The sequence below is a fragment of the Typopeltis vanoorti genome, chromosome 16 (assembly GCF_054136105.1).
Source record: "Typopeltis vanoorti isolate ZY-2024b chromosome 16, IOZ_Tvanoo_1.0, whole genome shotgun sequence".
Classification (NCBI taxonomy): domain Eukaryota; kingdom Metazoa; phylum Arthropoda; class Arachnida; order Uropygi; family Thelyphonidae; genus Typopeltis; species Typopeltis vanoorti.
In genome coordinates, this window is record NC_143564.1 from 97085191 (window position 1) to 97106059 (window position 20869).

The 20869-nt window shown below is 35.9% G+C and overlaps 1 protein-coding gene across 3 annotated transcripts in view; it reads left to right on the forward strand.

Annotated features, from left to right (window-relative positions):
• Positions 1 to 20869, forward strand: part of mute (gon-4 like protein muscle wasted) — a 469386-nt gene that overhangs the window by 81576 nt on the left and 366941 nt on the right. For 2 of the 3 annotated variants that reach the window (XM_090406009.1, XM_090406010.1), the window contains exons 5-7: positions 851 to 1003; positions 13893 to 14036; positions 20466 to 20615. In XM_090406009.1, coding sequence (XP_090262135.1) covers positions 851 to 1003; positions 13893 to 14036; positions 20466 to 20615 — 447 coding nt within the window. The remainder of the gene's footprint in view (positions 1 to 850; positions 1004 to 13892; positions 14037 to 20465; positions 20616 to 20869) is intronic. The other variant, XM_090406011.1, reaches the window with a different exon arrangement.

A 20869-nucleotide genomic window follows, 5' to 3' on the forward strand; every position in this document is an offset into this window, starting at 1 on the left:
GTTTACCCCTCTTTTACCTTGTGGTTTTCTATTCATTTAACTGCAACATTTGTATGAGTATAAAGTGGTTAGCCCTATGCCTTCTAGTGTATCCTATATCTGTAGAGGCATTGAGTTCTCAAGACTGGTTTGCCTGCTTGTGGGATGAAAAACCCCAGATAAAATGAGAAGAAAAACCCTGCAGTCCATGGCCAAGACTGGCTAACTTGGCTGTGTCCGAGAAAGATCCGAAGCTCCTCACATCAATGATGGGAATCGAACCCAGGACACTCCTTTCCCAGGCATATGGTTGCAAAGTGCATAGCCACTTGGCTAACCATGCAGACTATAATTTTCTAAATTTAATAATCCTGATTCAGTACAAATTAGTAAAATATATTAAGATGTTTGATTTTGGCTGACTCGTGCTTACACATAACGGTTTAATATTTTAAGCATTGGGCAGTTTTTAGTTTGTTTTAGTTATGAACTGTCATGTATCGTGATTAATTCAAGTGAAGTGTGGATGAAATCCAAATTAGTTTATTAAATCAATTTTATCATCTTAAATATGTTGTTCTTTCCATAAATTTCCAGTTTATCTTATAATTGACATGTAAATTTGATTTGTTTATTTTGTAGTCTGAATACAATATTGGAATTCCTAATCATAATAAAGGAAAACAGAATAGAAATATTTTCTGCATATATTCTGCAAACTGTCTGGTGACCTTAGAACTTTTTTCTTATTTAATAAAATAAAAGTAAAACTTTATTTTGTTCTAAAAGAACTTTGTCACAAAATAATTTTATGTTTATTAAATAAGATGTGCAATGTTTAATTTCTTCTTTGTTTTGTGTATTTGCTAAGAAAAAGAGCCCCACTAAAAAAAAAAAAAAAGAACCTCTGAATGCAGAAGTAGAGAAAATGATTGAAGGAATGGAAGGAGAAATTGACCATGTTTTAGAAGATACTGCACAGAAAAATAGACTTTCCACAATAAATGTTAAAAATATTCTTCGGGTGAGTATTATTATTTATAATATCTTTGCATGAATCCCATTTTTTTTTAATTTATTTTTTTTTACACTAAAGGCCATGAAACTTATACATGAACATCATGTTTTTTTGGTTAAAATGAAATTTTAACCAAATTTTTCGATATGTTTTTTGAACAACTAGAGGTTGTAGTCCTTTGGTGGAAAACAGTATAAGGGATTCTAAAAGATAGAAGTAGATAGAAAGTCATGTCTTATTTCATACAAGAAAGATTACACTTAATCTCTGCTCATGTTCTATAATACCCAGATCTCCTGACAATATCAATATTTTAAAATATTGATATTGTCAGAAGATCAATTCTGACAATATCAATAAGAAGATCAATTCTGACAATATCAATATTTTAAAATATTGATATTGTCAGAAGATCTGGGTATTATAGAACATGAGCAGAGATTAAGTGTAATCTTTCTGGTATGAAATAAGACATGACTGTGTTTTAGACATGGTAATATTCAACAAGCCTGGATTCAGGCCAAATAGAGACTGTCAGGATCAGATTTTCACTTTACAACAAATAATTGAGAAATCATGGGAATATAACAAAGATCTGTATTTAAGTTTTGTAGATCTGGAAAAGTCATGTGAGAAGGTGCCAAGAGAGAAGCTATTTGAAACACTACAGTTATATGGTGTCAATGGAGCATTATATCAAGCAATACATAGTCTAGATTTGAGTTGTAAGTCAGCAGCCAGAATTGAAGGAGTACAGGAAGGTGGCTTAATATTAAATCTGGTGTTAGACAAGGATGTACGTTATCCCCTCTGTTATTCCATTATCTGTATGGATCATATTATGAAGGAAAGTGGTATTAAACCTGATATCAAAATTGGAGATGTTAATCTCAGCTCTTTGCTTTATGTAGATGATGTTATACTTCTAAATAAAACTGCTACAAGTCTGCACGATTCCTTGACTAAAGTGAATAACTGTTATAAAAGATATGAAGGTCAGCATTAAAAAGACAAAAGACAATGAAAATAGGCAGAAACATTGAAAATATCAACTGCATTGTGAATGGAGAACCTAGGAACAAGTAAAACATTTCAGCTACTTAGGCACGATTTTTAGTGAAGATGGTAAATTTGAAAGAACTTGACATTTTCAGCATCCAGGAATGCGTTAGCAGAGCTAATTTCAGATGGTATGGTCACTTAAACAGAATGGGAGAAGAAAGGTTACCAAAACAAGTGTTCTTTGCCAGGTTAGCAGAGTAAGACCAAGATATAGGTGGATTGATACAGTAAAAAGTGCCTTAAAAGATAGAAATATAAGATCTAATAATGTTGGAGTCTTGACTGGTAACAGACTGATTTGGAGAATAATTGTAGATAGGAAGTTAGTAATGATGTAATTTTTCATGTAGTACTATCATATCCTGTAGACCCCTTCAGGGTATATATCAGGAATTTGATGATGATGATGATAGTATGCTTTTCTTCCTATATTCTTTGCTCTACTTCTGCTCTTTTTTTACTGTTGTATCTTCCAGACCACCATCTGGAAGATACAAGTGTTTTGCTGTTTGGTGCAACCCATGGGCATCCAGAAACAGAGCTCCTGGTAGTCTTGCACTACTTTTGCAAGATGAGTATTCCTGGATGGATTAGCCAAAATCACTTGACCTGTCCCCAGACTGACAGTGTTGCAGTCAGTCTGGGGTCATGATCCACAGCTTACTGGTGCTTGTATGGCACTTGGGACAACCCTTGCATTCAAATCCTGAGTGCAGTCATTGTTTTTTGAAGAGTGGGCATCCATGTTTGACTCCATGGCAGGTGGAGAACTCTGGCACTGAATGAAGCCTCCTTAGAGAATGAATAATTTTTCATCTTGTTTATCGAAGATCCACAGCAAGCTCCAACCATGTTCATAATCCATAGAAACATCAGTTCTGCATTCAACAGGGGAACACCTACTTGGAAAAATGTCACCTTTCTTCATCCAGAAGGGTTGGCAGGATCTCAAAAATCTATACAGAAAGTTGTGTTTTCAGGAGATTGTTATTATTATTATTACTACATAACACCTCCAAAGACTCATTGAGGGAGGGTACCTATGCTACAACTCTGTCTCCACCAATCGCAACTACCATCATCATCTACACCAATGTCATCTGCTGCTGCCCACCACCGCTAGTATTTTCACAGACAAACATTCATGCCCACTGTGGAATATTCTTATTAAAGCAGCAACAGAAATACGATCCAAAATATTACTTCTTCCAATCTGTTGGGGAGTATTGATTACAGTCCCACATACACAAAACTTGAAACTTTTCTAGAGGCTTAGTGTAACAGTGGAACCTCTTCGATATTCCTCTTGAGGAGATCTGCTCTGAACTGAAGGACCACGGGGTGACAGCCATAAGGATACATAGGGCTGGGCACCTTGTTTCCATCAGGATGAGTTGAAGGTGAGGATGATTGTCAGGAACATCATCCTTACCTTCAACACATCAAAACCACCAACATCTGTCAAAGTGGGTTATCTCATCTGCCCAGTAATTTTCTATATCCTGAACCATTTATGCTGTTTTCAATGTTAGAAATATGGTCATGGCTCTGCCATCTGTGCCTGATGTCGCACTAAAAATCATGAGAACAAAGACTGTAAAACACCAAAATGCTCTAACCGTGAAGGATACCATCCAGCGTGTTCCTGAGCATGACAAAAATGGAAGGACGAAAAGGAGATAGAAAAAAATAAAAGCTATCCATGCATCACTTATAAGGAGACAAAGAGGTAGTATACCACAAAAGTAGCAATAACATCTGGTATGCTGAGAAGACAACAGTAAAAGTGTTAGTAGGGATGATGACATGTATATTGATCATTGATTATCACAACTACAACATCCCTAAACTTGTATTGGCTTGCAAATTTTTACTAAATTACTTGATGGTATTTGTTAAAAATGATCATAAACGACGACAATCAGTACATATTAATAAACAAAAAAAGAATTGTATTGAAATATAAGACATAAAAACATTAAAAAAATTATTCTAAAGAAGAAAAATTAATACTATTAATATTTTTCTTCTTATTATTATTATACTAGTACCATGGAGTCCGAAAACTCATGGCGAGAGACCCAATCTATCCACGCAATCTATCATACCTCTCCTTGAACCCATTAACAGACATAGCACTTACAACTGACTCTGGCAACCCATTCCACTCATTCACCACTCTCCAAGCAAAAAATCTAGTCCTCACACTGCTACTGACAACACCTTTATTCACCTTCCAGGGATGACCCCTTGTTTTGGTCCCTCTAGCCAAGTGCTGAAACATTTCCCCTGCATCTATCCTATTAAATCCTTTAAGCAACTTAAATGTTTCTATCATATCCCCTCTTTTTTCTCCTATCAACCAACTTTTGCAATCCACACACCTTCAATATCTCCTTATAGGGAACATTCCACAGGCCACTCACCATCTTGGTCACTTGCCTCTGAATCCTCTCCACTGCTTCCTCATCCTCAAGAAACTCGGTGGACCAGACTTGAGCATAGTAATTCAGATGTATATCAAGGCCTTATAAAGAGGAATTACTACTACTTTATTTCTACTTGTTAATGTGTTCTTCACTAGCCAAGTAATCTTATGTTTTAGTTTAGCAACCTTAGCAATATATCCTCTAAACTTCCACTCTCTATCCATCACCACCCCCAAGTCTCTATTTTCATCTATTTCCTGCAGTACAGTGCCATCAATGTGATACATAGCTTGTAATCTATTTATCCCAAAATGCATAACTTTACATTTCTCAACATTAAGCTGACACCAATTAACTTTTGCCCATACTGACAGCGTATTTAAATCTTACTGCAAGCTTTCCACATCACCTTGATTAACTATTACTCTACCTAATTTTGCATCATCACAAACAACTGAATATTTCTTTTCAGGTTATTTCCTATATTATTTATGTACAAATTAAACAGCAGTAGTCCCTGCACTGAACCTTGTGATACACTAGTCACCTGTTTTTGCCTGGATTCTCCCCCCCACCTCCACATACCACTTTTTGATACCTGTCCAGCAGCTATCTTTTTATTCACTTAACCTGTGTCATATCCATTCCCATTTGTTCTAATTTGTGTTACAGTGTTCCATGTGGTACGCTGTCAAATTCCTTTGCAAAACTCAGCAAAATGACCGTTTCCTCTTTATCCAACTCACCTTACTCTATTATAAAAAGCTAGTAAAATAGTAAGGCATGACTGACCCTTCACAACCATGTTGACTCTCATACAGTATCATATTTTTATTTACCAATTCTCGAATTCTCTTTTTTTACCAGTTTTTCTAGTACTTTTGCCACCACACCTGAGATACTGATTGGTCTATAATTTGTTTCTGTAGTCTTTAGAACCTCCCTTATGCAAAGAAGTAATTTTGCCCTCTTTCCACTGCCTTGGAACTTTACCAGAGCTGAGACTTAAGCAGCTTAGTCAAAGGCATTGCCAGTTCCCTTGCACATTCTCGCAAAACCCTAGCTAATATCCCATCTAATCCCACAGTTGTATTTACATTGAGATTCTGCAATATCCTAAGAACTTCCAGTTCAGCCATCTCTGTTCCCACATGAGTGTCTTTCACATAGGTTAAAGCAGTAATCTCACTATGATGATATATCCTTGCAAAATGGTCACTCAGTAACTCAACAATTTTATTCACTTCTGTCTCCTCATGACCATCACTCATTACGATTAATCATCCATAGTTATTCTTCCTCTTATTTGCCACATAACGAAAGAGCTCTTTGAGATTTCCTTTGGCCTGCTTGGCTAGATTCTTCTCATAATTGAATTTTGCCTTCCTTGCCCCGCTGGTAACATTTCTTGCCTGAGCCTTGTACTGTTCATGACTTTGCTGGTCACTTTTCTCTGTATATACCCTCCATTTTCTTCTTCTGCAGCTTGTGCTTAATGATATTACTAGCACACGTGTGTACTTTAATTTAAACAATGTCGTAAAGTATACTTTACGACATTGAAAGGGGGGAGGTAAGCCAAGTAGATTATGAACGGACTGAAGTAGGATAATAGTGTTATAAGTGAGTCTGAGGTTAGAGCATATAGGCTTTTTTTTTGTTGAAAGTTTATTTTTCACTTGGTTAGACTATAATAAATTTAGTTTAATCCTTTATCCAAGTGTGAGCAAACAAAGTTTGCACCTGAAAGTATCTTCAGGACTGGGGTAAGGTAGTACAACACCGGGCACCTCGTTGCAAAGGTGGAGCAAGCTAACATCACTCCTATCTCGGTATCTCCCATAATGCAAAACACATCTCCTTGCAGATATGTATAATGTTATGCATTAAGGGAAGGGCCACTACCCGGACTAGTTTCGACCTTTATTGAGGTCTCTTCAGTGGCAGCCAGGCCCAAGTGGAGATACCAGGCAGAAGCATCAGCAAGGCTATCTCTACCTATAGGAGTTGCCAAACAGTGTGCCACCTTTTTATTAAATTACTCTGGATTTAGAGAAAGATGTTGAAAGTTTATTTTTCACTTGGTTAGACTATAATAAATTTAGTTTAATCCTTTATCCAAGTGTGAGCAAACAAAGTTTGCACCTGAAAGTATCTCTTCTGCCTGGCATCTCCACTTGGGCCTGGCTCCCACTGAAGAGACCTCAATAAAGGTCGAAACTAGTCTGGGTAGTGGCCCTTCCCTTAATGCATAACATTATACATATCCGCAAGGAGATGTATTTTGTATTATGGGAGATACTGAGATAGGAGTGATGTTAGCTTGCTCCACCTTTGTACCACCTTACCCCAGTCCTGAAGATACTTTCAGGCGCAAACTTTGTTTGCTCACACTTGGATAAAGGATTAAACTAAATAATATTTAGTTTAGAGCATATAGGCATTTTACACAATCTTAAGCAGACACAAAAATAACAAAGTAAGAAGGAAAATACATTGAAGATAAAATTAATGTTATACAAATGTACATAAAATAACTATATACGTATATAAAAATGTTACACTGGTTTGTAGAAGAAAAAAACCATCTTTCATCAGGACAATGCACCTGCCCACAAAGGTGTTTTGGTAATGGGAAAATTAAGGGTTCTGCACTATGAATTGTTGGAAAACACCTACCCTATTCCTCAGATTTGACTCCCTCTGACTTCTATCTATTCCCAAAACTAAAACTCTTCCTTGATGGTTAGCATTTTTCTTTGAATCAAGAGGTGATTGCAGCTGTAGAGGGGTATTTTGCAGATCTTACTGAGAACCACTACAGGGATGTGATGATGGCACTGGAGCATCACTGGAATAAATGTATTAGTCTTAAGGGAGATTATACTGAAATATAAAAATTATTTTGAAATTATAAATTTGTTTTTTCATTGTTAGGCTGAAAATTTTTCAGACCCCCCTCATACCTTAAGTAATTATCCCTGAACAGGTGTATAAATTCTGTTTCTTTCCTGCCATGTGATCTTTTTTCCTTCCAGTCTATATCTCCATAGTTGAAGTCCCCCATAATAATCACTCGACCTGTACTCGTTTTACTAATTTGGTGATCCATATCTTTCAGATCATCTGCGGAACTCCCTGGCCTATAGAAACAATCAACTGTACAATTTGTCTTATTGGTCTTAATCTCAAATGAACTCACATTGCTTCAGATGAACAGCCACCTTCCCCTGTCTCCTATTCTTTTTTGGTTGCAATTCATCTGCTATTATCAGCAATACCCCCTCCATCCTATCTTCCCTGAAAGTACTAAACCCTTCACATTCAATTCCTGTAACTACATCATCTGCTGTTAGCAAAGTCTCACTAATGCCTATAACTTTTGGCAAGGTTGCACTAACCAATGCCAAAAATTCCTCCCTCTTGTTCCTGATACTTCTGGCATTAGTACATAGAAATGGCAACATCCCTTTATTTCTTCACCAACCTTTACTTTCTAAATTGACTACCTTGTTCAGTATTTTTTCTTGAGAGACTAGATTCCTCACTTGGTCATTCTCACACTCACTTGCTTCATGGGTGCCTGCAGGGCCGTTTTAAGGTAACAGCGAACCCGGCAGATGGAGGGGCCCACTCTTTATGGGGTCCCAATTGTCTTAGTGTGAACTAAAATGAAATTACTAAAAAATGAATTAAGAAACAGCATGGCACAGTCACGATTAAACCACCTAAGTTTAATGATCATTGAACATGAGATTTTACAAAATATTAATTTTGATGACCTAATACATGATTTTGCCACATCAAATGTAGAAAAGTCACTTTATAATGTTAGTTTTGTTATGGGGAAGCATGTGGGTGGGAAGGAGTGAATTTTTGTGTTATTTTTGTTTTGAATATCGCCTTCACATCCACCAATGGAATTGCTTGGATTTCAAAATCAATAAGTATCTTACTATTATTATTATTATTACCGAACATTAGGAAATGTGAGACCCCTATCACATTTCTCTTCCTGCTGGGGGCCCAAGAAGGTGTTGATCTGGCCCTGGGTGCCTTCACAGAAACTCACTTGCTTCCACCCTAATTGCTTAAGTTTTCCTGAATTTGCACATCGGCATGCTCGGTGAACAAAGCTCTCTCTCCAGACACCTAACACCAAACAAAACTTAACAACCATTCAGATGCAGCCCATCGCATTGTACAAATCCTTCAAACAGAGACCACAGATCCACAAATTCTACACCATTCCTTTTGCACAATCTACATATAGACTCATTGGCTATCAATGCCCTCCTTCTCACTTCGCCTCTATCATAGTGTGGTAAGACACTTACAATCTTCACCTTCTTGCTCTTCAGTTTTGCCTCTTCTAACAACTCCTTTACATCCTCCCTTATAGAATACTTCTTGCCTCTAAAATCATTAGTACCAACAAAAACAATCATTTCCTTCAACTTACCTTTTTGCATCTGGATGGCATAGCTAATATTGTGAATTTTTTCTCCCAGGAAACATGATTTTGTCATACTTTCGTTAATACTCCCCTGATTATTGAGTCTCCTTAGATAATTTTATCCTTAACTTGTTTTTCTTGTTCGTTTGGTTGATTTTTATTATTTTTTTGGATCATCCTGCTTTCTTTTTTTTTTTTTTTTTTCCCCAGCCCTGTTTAACTCCAGCCACTTCTGCAGTTTTTCAATTTCACACTTTGTCCTATGAAGAATAACATTTAAGTGCGCTATTTCTTTATTTTTTATCCATTTCATTCTCGTCTATTTCCACGGCTGCACGTTTGATATTATTAACACCATTTTCCTTCTTATCATTGGTATTTGTCGCATTCTTGTCACCTAACACCCACTTTCAAAACACTTAATACATACTCTGTCTCCTGTTTCAGTTTCTTTTCACATATTCTTTAATTTTCTTGATGCATACATTTTGCATACACTGTACTGAATAATATCCCACAAATTCAAATTGGTGGACAACATAGTATTTGCTGCCATTGTTCGTCGCATTGGTGCATGCCGACAATATCACAATAAAAATGTTATAAATATACTCTAAAACACGAAAAATTACACTAATACGCTATAATATTAAAAAGTGAGACTTTTGTGGTTATGAAACCATAGGTTCTTTAATTAATACATATATTAGTATAATCCTGCCTACTAGTTTCGCTAGCAACTGTCTAGCTTTGTCAAGACTTGAATGGTACATACAAAAATATATGGGAGAATACAGAAACGTTAACTGTTAGGCAGTAAAGTTTGAACATATGCGTGCATGTGTTGAGAAGCTTCAGTCAGTATCATGGATACGTGTTGTATGAACACATGTAACATGATTTTTCATGTATTGTAGTTCCATTAAACTGAGTGAGTTGATTAAGTTTTTCCATATATCTTTCAGTATGGCACCCTGATTTCTGTTGAGGTTGTTGCCTGTTCTTAATACCACTGCCACTTCCTTGAAAATTCTGTAACTGTAATCATCATCTAAATATGGCATAGAGCTATTTTCCGAGTCAATTACATGGTTGGAAGTAGAAAAGTGATGTGCTAAGCCTGAGGAGACTGTCCTGTTGTGATTCACATTCCCAACATGCTCCTTCTGTCTGATTTCCAGGCTTCTTGAAGTTTGCCCAATATATGAAAGACCGCACGTACATGGAATTCTATAAACACCTGGATATTTGAAAAATGGTACACTGTCTTTAGGAGATCTTAATACTTGTCTGATGGTGGTAGTTGGCTTAAATACCACTCTAATGTTGTGAGATTTTAACATTCTCGCTAATCTTGAAGAGACTGAATCAACATAAGAGATGACTACTGTTGAAGCATACTGGGCGACTGTTCCTTGTTGTTGGAGGTTGTCTTTATAAAGGTATTTGTTGATGATGTTTGTAGGAAAACCATTCTGCGAGTGTTATAGCAATTTGAGAAAGTTCTGTCTGTACCTCTTCTTTGTCTGAAATAAACTTTTTGGCTCTGTTCCGTAACATGTGAATGATGCTATGTTTTTGTGATCTATGATGGTTAGAAGAATAATGTAAATAACGTCCAGTATCTGTAGGTTTTCTGTATATGTAGAGTTTAAAATTATTTTCCTGCCTTTTCACCAGCATGTCTAGGAACGGGAGTCGTCTGTTTTTTTCAACTTCTAGAGTAAATTTAATTTTGTTGTGCAGTGTTTATTCTCTCTAAACACACCTGTAGGTTTTCCATGTTTTTATTCCAAATGATGAAAATATCATCAACATATCTCCATCATATCAATGGTTTAGGTGTAATTTTGATAAAAATTTCATTTTCCAACTTTTCCATGAATAGGTCTGCACAAGGTGGTGACAGTGGGCTACCCATTGCTAGGCCTTCCAATTGTTGGTAAACAGTGTTTACCAACAATTGGCTCAGATACACTCCACTCCTTCCTAACACACTTAAACAACCAAAACCCCAGAGTCCAGTTCACCTTAGAAAAAGAGGAAAACAACACCCTCCCCTTTCTAGACATTCTAATCACTTGCCAACCTGATGGATCTTTGGTTTTCTCTGTTTATAGAAAACCCACCCATACAGGCAGATGCATTCACCAGCAATCCCCCCCCCCCTCACAACAATATGGGGTAATTAAAACACTATTCAACAGGGCAAAATTAATCTGCTCAGATCACGACACCCTAACCACTGAACTACCACATCCTCAACACTTTCTTAGCCAATGGCTATAACCCCCCAAAAATAAAAAAAAATGGTAAAACCAGTAAACCACAACCCCCCCCCCTCCCTCCACAATAAAGATTACACTAAATCTATCACCATCCCCTACATCCAATGCACCTCTGAGAAAATAACCAATATCCTCAAAAAATATGACCTGACTTCGTGTTATAGACCATATAAAAAGTTGGCATTCCTTATCCGTTCTACCAAAGACCAACCACTCCCCGTAGACCTACCTGGTATATACCAGGTCCCTTGCAGCAGTAAACTGTCCTACTTTGGCCAAACAGGCAGGACAGTGAATATCAGGATTTCAGAACACAAAGACTACATCCGGTTTCACCAGTACAGCCACTCTGAGTTGGCAGACCATGCCTTAGATACCCGCCATAGAATTCGTTGGAAGAAAACTAAAATAATACACTGCAGAAAGTTCAAGTACGAAAGATTATTCATGGAATCATCAGCAACTCTAAAAAATTATTCCAAACCTCAACAAATATCGGTGCATGAAACTACCACAAATTTGGGAAACCTACATTATGAGGACTTTAGCCCAATGGCCAAGACAACCCAATTAGTCTGCTAGGCGGCACCATTAGGACTTTAGGAACAGTTTTAGTTTCTTGCCTTCTTCCTCATTTGCTTTTGTTAGTGCCTGCATGCACATACCATATTTGTATGTTCCTGAAGATGGCAACGTCACGTTGCTGAAATATTGAAGGTATTCATTAAAGTTTGCTTTAATTAAGATGCGTTGTTAATTCCTTAAGCTAATTACCAGTTATGTATGACCAACGTATAAGCCTTGCTACAAGAATTGGTTTATATTAAAGTAAAGTTTTACTCTAACACGGTAGTTGTCTCCATAATTTTCCATAATGTATTGGTTTTTTTCGTTTAATTTCTTCATAGCCTCTTTGTAAATATTACATAAGGGTGAGAGTCCACATTCTTTTCTATTGCTCTTTCTTGTTTTAGCTTCTCTCCTTTGTTTTGCCTATGACTGCAGTTTGATTTTTATATAGCTGATAAATTAGTCTCCTGTCATTATAATCTATCTTCTGATTTTTGAGGTGTTTGACCATGATATTTCTGTATCAGTGAATGTCATAAGTACAGAAGTGCTTTTTCTGTGATCATTCAAACCGTATAACTTCTCTTGTCTTTATTTCTATGAAGCCAAATTAGTCATCAGGTAGCTTTTCTTCCATTTTTCTTTCAGTGTGACAGTAGATAATCAAGAGAATGAGGAAGGACAATAACAAAGGAGATGGGGAATCCAGGGGACAATCTTGGGGATGAGGAAGTGGAGAGGATCCAGAGGCAAGTGGCCATGATGGTGAGTGGTCTGTGGAATGCTCCTTATGAGGATAGATTGATAGCATGTGGACTGCAAAAGTTGGTTGAGGCAAAAAAGGAGGGTTATGATAGAAACATTTAAGTTGCTTAAAGGATTTTATAGGATCGATGTAGGAAAAATGTTGCATCACTTGACTAGAGGGAGCAGAACAAGAAGTCATCCCTGGAAGTTGGGTAAGAGTAGTTAGCAAGAGCATGAGAACTAAATTTTTTACTTGGAGAGTTGTGAATGAATGAATGAATGAAATGTATTACCTGAGTCAGTTGTAAGTACTTTGTCTTTTAATGGTTTGAATGAGGGTTATGATAGATATTGTGTTGATAGTTTAGGTCTCCCATATGGAGTCTTAGGACTCCATGGAGGTGCCTGTGCAATAATGATAATAATGATTCCAGTTAGGATTTTAAGACTGGAGTATTAAACTGAACATCTGGTGATCTTCACATTCTTGTGCTCTTACTTTTTTTTTTTTTTTTAAATTGAGAATGTAATGCTTTGCTCGGAATCTTTTCGAATTTTTTCTGTTGTGTACAATTGATTGATCATTTTAAATAGTTCACTTTTTTCTTCTTCACCCAGGTTTGTAGAATTTCTTTCAGAATTTGGTCTATTCCTGATGCCTTATACTGTTTTGCTTAGAGGGTTAATTTTATTTATTTGTTTTTTATATTTTGTGGAGTCCTCATGGTTAACCCAGTGGCTGTGTGCCACTGGGTTAACCATATGACTGGGAAGGAGTGTCCTTGGTTCGGTTCCCGTCGGAGACGTGAGGAGCTGAAGGATCTTCCTCAGCCATAGTCAAGTTAGCCGGTCTTGGGCATGGAGAGTAGGTTTTTTTCCCCAGTTTATTCTGGGGTTTTTCATCCTGCAAAGCAGGCAAGCCAGCCTTGAGAACTCAACACTACAAGAATAGGATACACTGGGGCGTAGGGCTGATCACCTTGTCCTGTTGGCCGTTTGAGGTCTGATGATTAATAAACCCTCGACACTGCAAAGTAAAAGAGGGTAAAAGGAAGATGAGATATATTTTGTGCAAGTGCATGGAAAGTGAATCCATCCAACCCCAACTTTGGGCAGCTATTCTCATAAGCGCTGTGATCAAAGTTTCTATTTATATTCGATTTTGAAATAAGGTTGTATGTTTAATATTATCTATTTCTGTTTGTTTTATATCCCTGAAATTAAGCCTTTTGGCTCTTTTTTGTAATCTTAGTGTATTTATAATAATCCTTTTGCATTTTGATTTGCATCAAAAAAGGCTGCTAATATGGCAGTTTCTAATTATGAGATTTATTTTATTTCAGCATGTTATTACCAATGAATATGTTTTAGCCATGGTTCGAAACACTATGAAATCCGATGCAGGAGAATATGGCGATGCAGAAGAAGCATTCTATGTGCCAAAACTTACACGATCCAAGGCAAAGGAACTTGAAGAAAAGAAAGCTGTAAATATATATATATATTTAAAAAAAAAAAATTTTTTTTTTATATATATATCAGCATCTAGTCTAATATTATAATGTAAATTGATTTGAAAAAAAAGCATTATTACTTAAATTGAATTGAAAAAAAAAAATTATTCAATTAATGTTTAATTTTTTTTTTTTTTTTATCCAGATAAACTTTCATGTAGCCAAACTGGTTATTGTGGATGCTCCAGTGGGGATTCCAGTGACTTAAGTGATGGCACATTTAGATACATTTAAATGCCTATCATGTCTCTCCTTGAATACATTTACTGAGGACACACACCATCTACTGGCAACTCATTCCATTGACTTGCTATGTGCTATGTGAAGAAAGTGGATCTCACATGCTCCCTAGCCAGCTTTCCAGAACGATCTTGAGTTTTACCTCCACTATCCATAATTTGCAAAATCTGACTTGTTTATACCAATAAGATTGTCTTACAGTTTTTTGTTTATATCTTATCTCCTCTGCTCAGTCTATTCCTCAACCTTTGAAGATCACATTCCCTCACTATCATTTTGGTTACCTGCTTCTAAATCTTTTTGTCCATTTTCCTCCATCTCCTCGAAAGTATACAGTAGTACAAATGTGGTCTTATCAAAGCCTTGTTAAGTGCCAGAATAACTTCATTTCTACAAATTATTGTGTTCTCTTTAACAGCACTGTTATCCAATCTGATAACTTAAAAATGTGATCCCTAAACTTTAACTGTTGACAATTCCAAGTCTCTAGCTTCATTGACTACTTTCACCAAATTCTCATTAATATAATACTTCGTCTACAATGTCCTCCATTCAATCTGCAGGAAATAACCTGGACAAATGGTTTCAGGTCTATCTCGCCTCCTCATCATAGACTCATTGTAACCATACATCACTTTCTAATACTTGTCTGTCACTACTTTCTCTCAAATACATGTCACTAACTTATTTTGCAAACTTAACCTATTGAGTTCATATAACAACCTCGTCATCATGAAATTCCTGCCTTGTACCATTAAGGGGTGTACAGGATATGACAGTACTACATAAAAAATTTATATCATTACTAACTTCTTATCTACAATTTTTGTCCAGATCAGTCTGTTACTTGTCAAGACTCCAACATTATCAGATCTTATATTTCTATCATCTAAAGCACTTTGTACAGTATCAATTCACCTATATCTTGGTCTTCCTCTAGGTCGTTTTTCCTGCCAACCTGGCAGAGAACACTGGTTTTGCTAATCTTTCCTCGCCCATTCTATTTAAGTGACCATACCACCTGAGATTAGCTCTGCTAACGCATTCCTGGATGCTGACAATGTCAAGTTCTTTCCTAATATCCTCGTTTTTAATATGATATTGCGATTGATGCAATATATTCACACCTCTAATCTTTCTCAGGACTCTCATATCTGCAGTCACTTGTTTTTGGTCAAGTGTTTTACTTCTGACTCAGATCCATAAGTTAAAATTGGCTTGAATACCGTCTTGTATACAGTTAATTTAGTGTTTTGGCTAATTTCTCTCTTATTCCATATAAATTTATTTAGCTGACTTCCTACCATACCAGCTTTGTTGATTCTGTTGTCTATTTCCATATTTAATTTACCATTTTCACTAAAAATCGTGCCTAAGTAGCTGAAATGTTTTACTTGTTCCACAGGTTCACAACGCAGTTGACATTATTTAGTCAGGGAATCTTGCAGAGTTGTAGTGGATTTATTTAGAAGTATAATATTGTCCGCATAAAGCAAAGAGCTGACATTAAAATCTCCAATTTTGATATCATGTTTAATACCACTTTCCTTCATAATGTGATTCCGTATAGATAATGAATAACAGAGGGGATAATGTACATCCTTGTCTCATCTTCCTGTACGTCCTTCAATTCTAACTGCTGACTTACAACTTAATTAAAAACTAAATATTGCTTGATATAATGCCCCATTGACACCATATAACTGTAGCGTATTGAATAGCTTCTCTTTTGGCACCTTGTCATATGCCTTTTCCAGATCGACAAAACTTGAATATAGATCTTTGTTATATTCCGATGCTTTCTCAACTATTTGTCATAAGATGAAGATCTGATCCTGACAGCTTCTATTTGGCCTGAATCCAGCTTGTTCTTCACCAAGCTTTTCTTCCACAATTCTTCTCAACCGTTTCTCAAGTATACTTGCATAGATCTTGCCAGCAACACTCAGTAGGGAAATACCTCAGTAATTCTCACATTCAGTTTTTTTTCCCTTTTTATATATGGGTACTATAAGAGCTCTACTCCAATTATCGGGAATTCGGCCTTCTGTCCAGGCTTTCTTAACTATGCAGCCACTGTAAGACCTTTATACCATCATACCTCAGCATTTCTTGCCTTGAGTGACAGTAGTGATAGAATCAGATGTAGTCTTTGTGTTCAGCAAATCTGATATTGGCTGTCTTGCCTGTTGGATCATATTATAATAGGTATGTATGCTGCATCAGTAGCTGGCAGACACTGGAAACTTCTAGGGACTGTGGCTGGTCTTTGGAGAGCCGATGAAGGATTTTTTATGTGATCTGTAGGCACAATGAAGGAAAGGATCATAAAGCAAGGATTCTAGGTTCACTCGAAGGTGGGATAACAGAGGGAACCTATATGTAAATGTCTCCATTGACATTTAAAAACATCAGTTCATGTAATTGGTAAACATAGAAGTGAATAATGATTGGAGAAATAGATAATTTAGTTTCCATTAAGAAGTTAAGGTGATAGGTAGCATGAAAGGGCTTTATAGAATAGATGGTAAAGAAATTTTTAATTCATAACTGGATGGAAGTGAAAGTGATCAAGTGGTGACCACTGGAAGTTGTGTAAAAATGTTTGTAAGAGAAAGGACCTAGATATTTTTGTATGGAGAGTTGGAAATTAGGGAATTGGTTGAGTACTTTCTCAATGAACAAGTTTGATGAGAGGTATGTTGGACATAGTGTCAATAATGAGTTGTGTGGGCATTTATGAAGAGTCTTCAGGTTCCATGGAGATGCCCATATAATATAATAATGTTCAAACCACAAATTTTTGACTGTAAATGATGTGAATTACACATTGAATTATTAAGAAATTAATAATTCAAATTCTTTTTAATTAGAAATTAAAAAAAAAAGAGGATAAAATAATAATGGATGCAATTTTGAACCTGAAATTGACAAATTTCAGCCTTTAACCTTATAATTCATTAGCAGTTCAATTGTGATACCAAAGTAGATAAAAAAAGATAATGTTAAATGTGGATGGTGATTAGAAGGAGGAAGAGGAGAGAGTGTAACTGTGTTACAGATTATGAATAGTCTGTAAACAAATCATGACAGGAAAAAAAAAAAAAAAAAATACATACGGGTAGACAAACATGCTATACTCTGCAAGGAACAGCATGGGTTTTAGCATGTTTTAGCAATTTGCTCATATTTTATAACAGTGTTATGGCCAAGTTAGATAAAGGGAATGGATACACTATGACTGTGGTGGCGAACCTTTTTATGTGCATGTGCCAAAAATTTACAAATTGAGTTGCTGACGCTCCGGGAAAAATTAATAGAAAATTAATCTAACTTAATTTATTTATTTATAATATGTATATTTATTTATATTTTATAAATAATTTTTATTAAATATAATTTTATTAAAGTTATTTATAATATTTATTTATATATACATTTTTAATATTATTCAGTGTAAAATTGATTATTGTATTATTAAATTGATTTTAATGTTGTTGGTTTAGAAAAAAAAAAGTGAGAAAAATATTTATGCATTGTAACTCACCATAGAAGTCAGCTGAGCAGAGGAAGCAGCAGAAGGATGCCAACATGTTGGCGAAATGCTTACTGTATTTACTGTAATATAACTTGTCCTCACATATTATAACTTGCACCCCTGATTTTACTTTACGAAAAAATGCCATTAAAAAGTTTTGTATATACCTAGCACACAAAAAATGTTTAAACGTGTTCACGTCGAGGCGATAGTAACTCGCTCCCCGCGATTAACAACATGCTCTCCCCAACAGCCATTATACTGCAGATGCAAGAAAAACGAGTAGTTTTATTGTATCCCTGAATAAGGTACAGAGCCTTTTGCAATCTGTGTAATATACTCGTATTTCTCAACAAATGTACGAGGGCAAGTTATATTTGTATTTCTCAACAAATAGTGCAATTACAGACAGTTGGAATAAAAACAGTGCTAACTAATGAATCACATGTCCCCTCACACAGAAACTATGCTGTATAAACTCAAGCAAAACCATATGTTGAATGGGAAACACAGTATCTAACTAAAAACTATTGTCCAATTTTTCAATTAGATGAAATAAGTGTTTTGTTTTATTACATTTGAAATTCTCGATGTCATTATGATAGATCACAAAGGCTAACTTCAAATAAAATTCTACTATGAATTGAAACATGCCATATAATGAGTGTGTGAGTTTGCCTGCCAGCTCAAATGCAAACAAGCTGCAATAAAATTCAACGAAGGGTTGAAACTTTGTGTGAGTGGAGCCTGCCAGTAATGAGAAGTTCCGTTGGAATGATAAACGATACCCTGTCATGAATGTGTTAAAACTAAGAAATATATAGTGAATGTTGTTATGACAGTTTCACATGTTATGGAATTCGGTTGAAGAGAATTAGCATTTCAACTCAACTATTGTCGGTTGCTGTTGTCTTTAGGTAATGCGATCTTTTGTTAATACCGCACCAATCATATACACATCTTCATAGCTGCTCTTTTGTGTTAAACAAAATTTAACTTGCACATATTGTGACAATAAAAAAAAAAAAAAAGGTTGAATAATTTATAAGTGTATAAAAGGATATCACATAAATCATTGACGTGGCTACAAATTTCTCAGATGTGCCACCTCTGGCATGCATGCCATAGGTTTGCCATCTAGGCATGATGATAATGTTAGTTTTCTAAGGCATTTGATAGGATATCACAAGGAATCTGCCAGATTTAGGGTGACCAGTGGTGTACCCAGGGTTCGGTCCTTGGGCAATTATTGTTCAATCTGTACATTAATGACATCAGGCAGAGTCTAACATCAAATGTGCAACTGTTTGCTGATGATGCGAAGATAGGTAGGGCAATCAAGGATGCTATTGATATTCAGTAATTACAGAATGATTTGAATAGATTGAAAATCTGGGCAAATGAAATGGCTGTCAATTTAATGCTAGTGAGTGTAAATTATCAAAGGTCGCATAGCGAAAGTTGCAAATACAACTCAGAGGATAATTGCGATGTTGAAGTGAACCTTGACATGTAAGGATAAGGAAGTCATTTTGCCTCTTTATAAGGCTTTGATAAGACCACACCTGGATTATTGTGCACAGATTTGGTCTCCCGGGTTCCAAGGGAATAAAGAAGCTGTACAAAGGGTGCAAGGAAGAGTTACAAATATTATATCTGGATTATGGGATTTAGATTATGAAGACAGATTGCAGGTCTATAAACTTTTGAATGGGAATTATAGGATATCAACTGATATTTTTTGTTATATGAAAGGTGGGGAGAGAACACGGGGTCATCCATGGAAGTTAAATTTATTTACAGTCAAGAAAGGGATAAGAGCTAGGTTTTTCTCCTAGAGAGCAGTGAGTGAGTGGAATAATATGCCCTTGAAGGTATGATAGTTGGTTTGAGTGATTGAGAGCCTCCTTCAGTGAGTCCTTGATTCCCTGGAGGTCTCAGATAATAATAATAAATAAAGATTCATTTATAAAAATGAGCACATTGTTTGCAATTTTTATGACAGTTCCAAATTACTCAAAGCAGTTTCCTCCATAAGGACTGCACAACATTGAGAATGTAAATGGGTTTAAAGCTATAAAAGTAATAGTATTGTGAAACTTAGTCAGTAAAAAAAAAATAAATTCATTGCATATTTTGATTACATCTCATAAAACTGGATCATTCGATTAACTTTCTGTTTTCTCTGGAGATTTACAAAATACTACTCCCCCCCCCAGAGTCAGAAATATCCAAGAAGTGAAGAATTCATAATGATCTCAGATGTAGTATTTCTGTGGCATACTGTACTGTACCGATGCATTGAGTTTTTTTTTTCCTTTTCCCCTCTTTGGGTCATGAGCTCTCTTCCTTTGGAATTACCAAATAAATCTAAAAAATAATTTTCTACATGCATTTTTTGGCTATTTTCACATCTCACCCCTTTGATTTCAGCAGTTCATTCAGTCATTGTCAGCACACATGCGACAATGACTGAATAATAAAATCTATGAATCAAATAACAGAAGTACTGCTACATAATCCTGTATGAAAATTCAAGGATTTTTTGAATATCAGAATTAAAATCTTATTTAATTGGTATATGTCATTATATACATTTTTATTAAATATTTCTTTTGATTTAGCTTCCTTGGCCTGTCTCCTCAGTGCATATTCCCAAGTCATCTACCTCCAAGCAACTTTTAGAAGAAGAGTTTTCTGAAGATGAGAACACCTCAGATGAAGAATATGAACCAACAGCAGAGGATGATGATGATGAAGAAGAAGAAGAAGAGGTAAATATATTATTACTATTATACATTATTAACACCAGACTTCCATGGAGTCAAAAGACTCATCATGGGAGTTGCACACAAAGCTCATTAAACTATAATTTACTCATTCAACATATCTGCACTCACCACATTGTCAGGCAGTGCATTCCAATCACCAACCACTCTCCATGCAATATGCCCTTGCTCGCAACCTCCTCATACATTTTCCAGGGATGTCCCTTTGTTCTACTCCCATCTTTCACTCTATGAAAAAT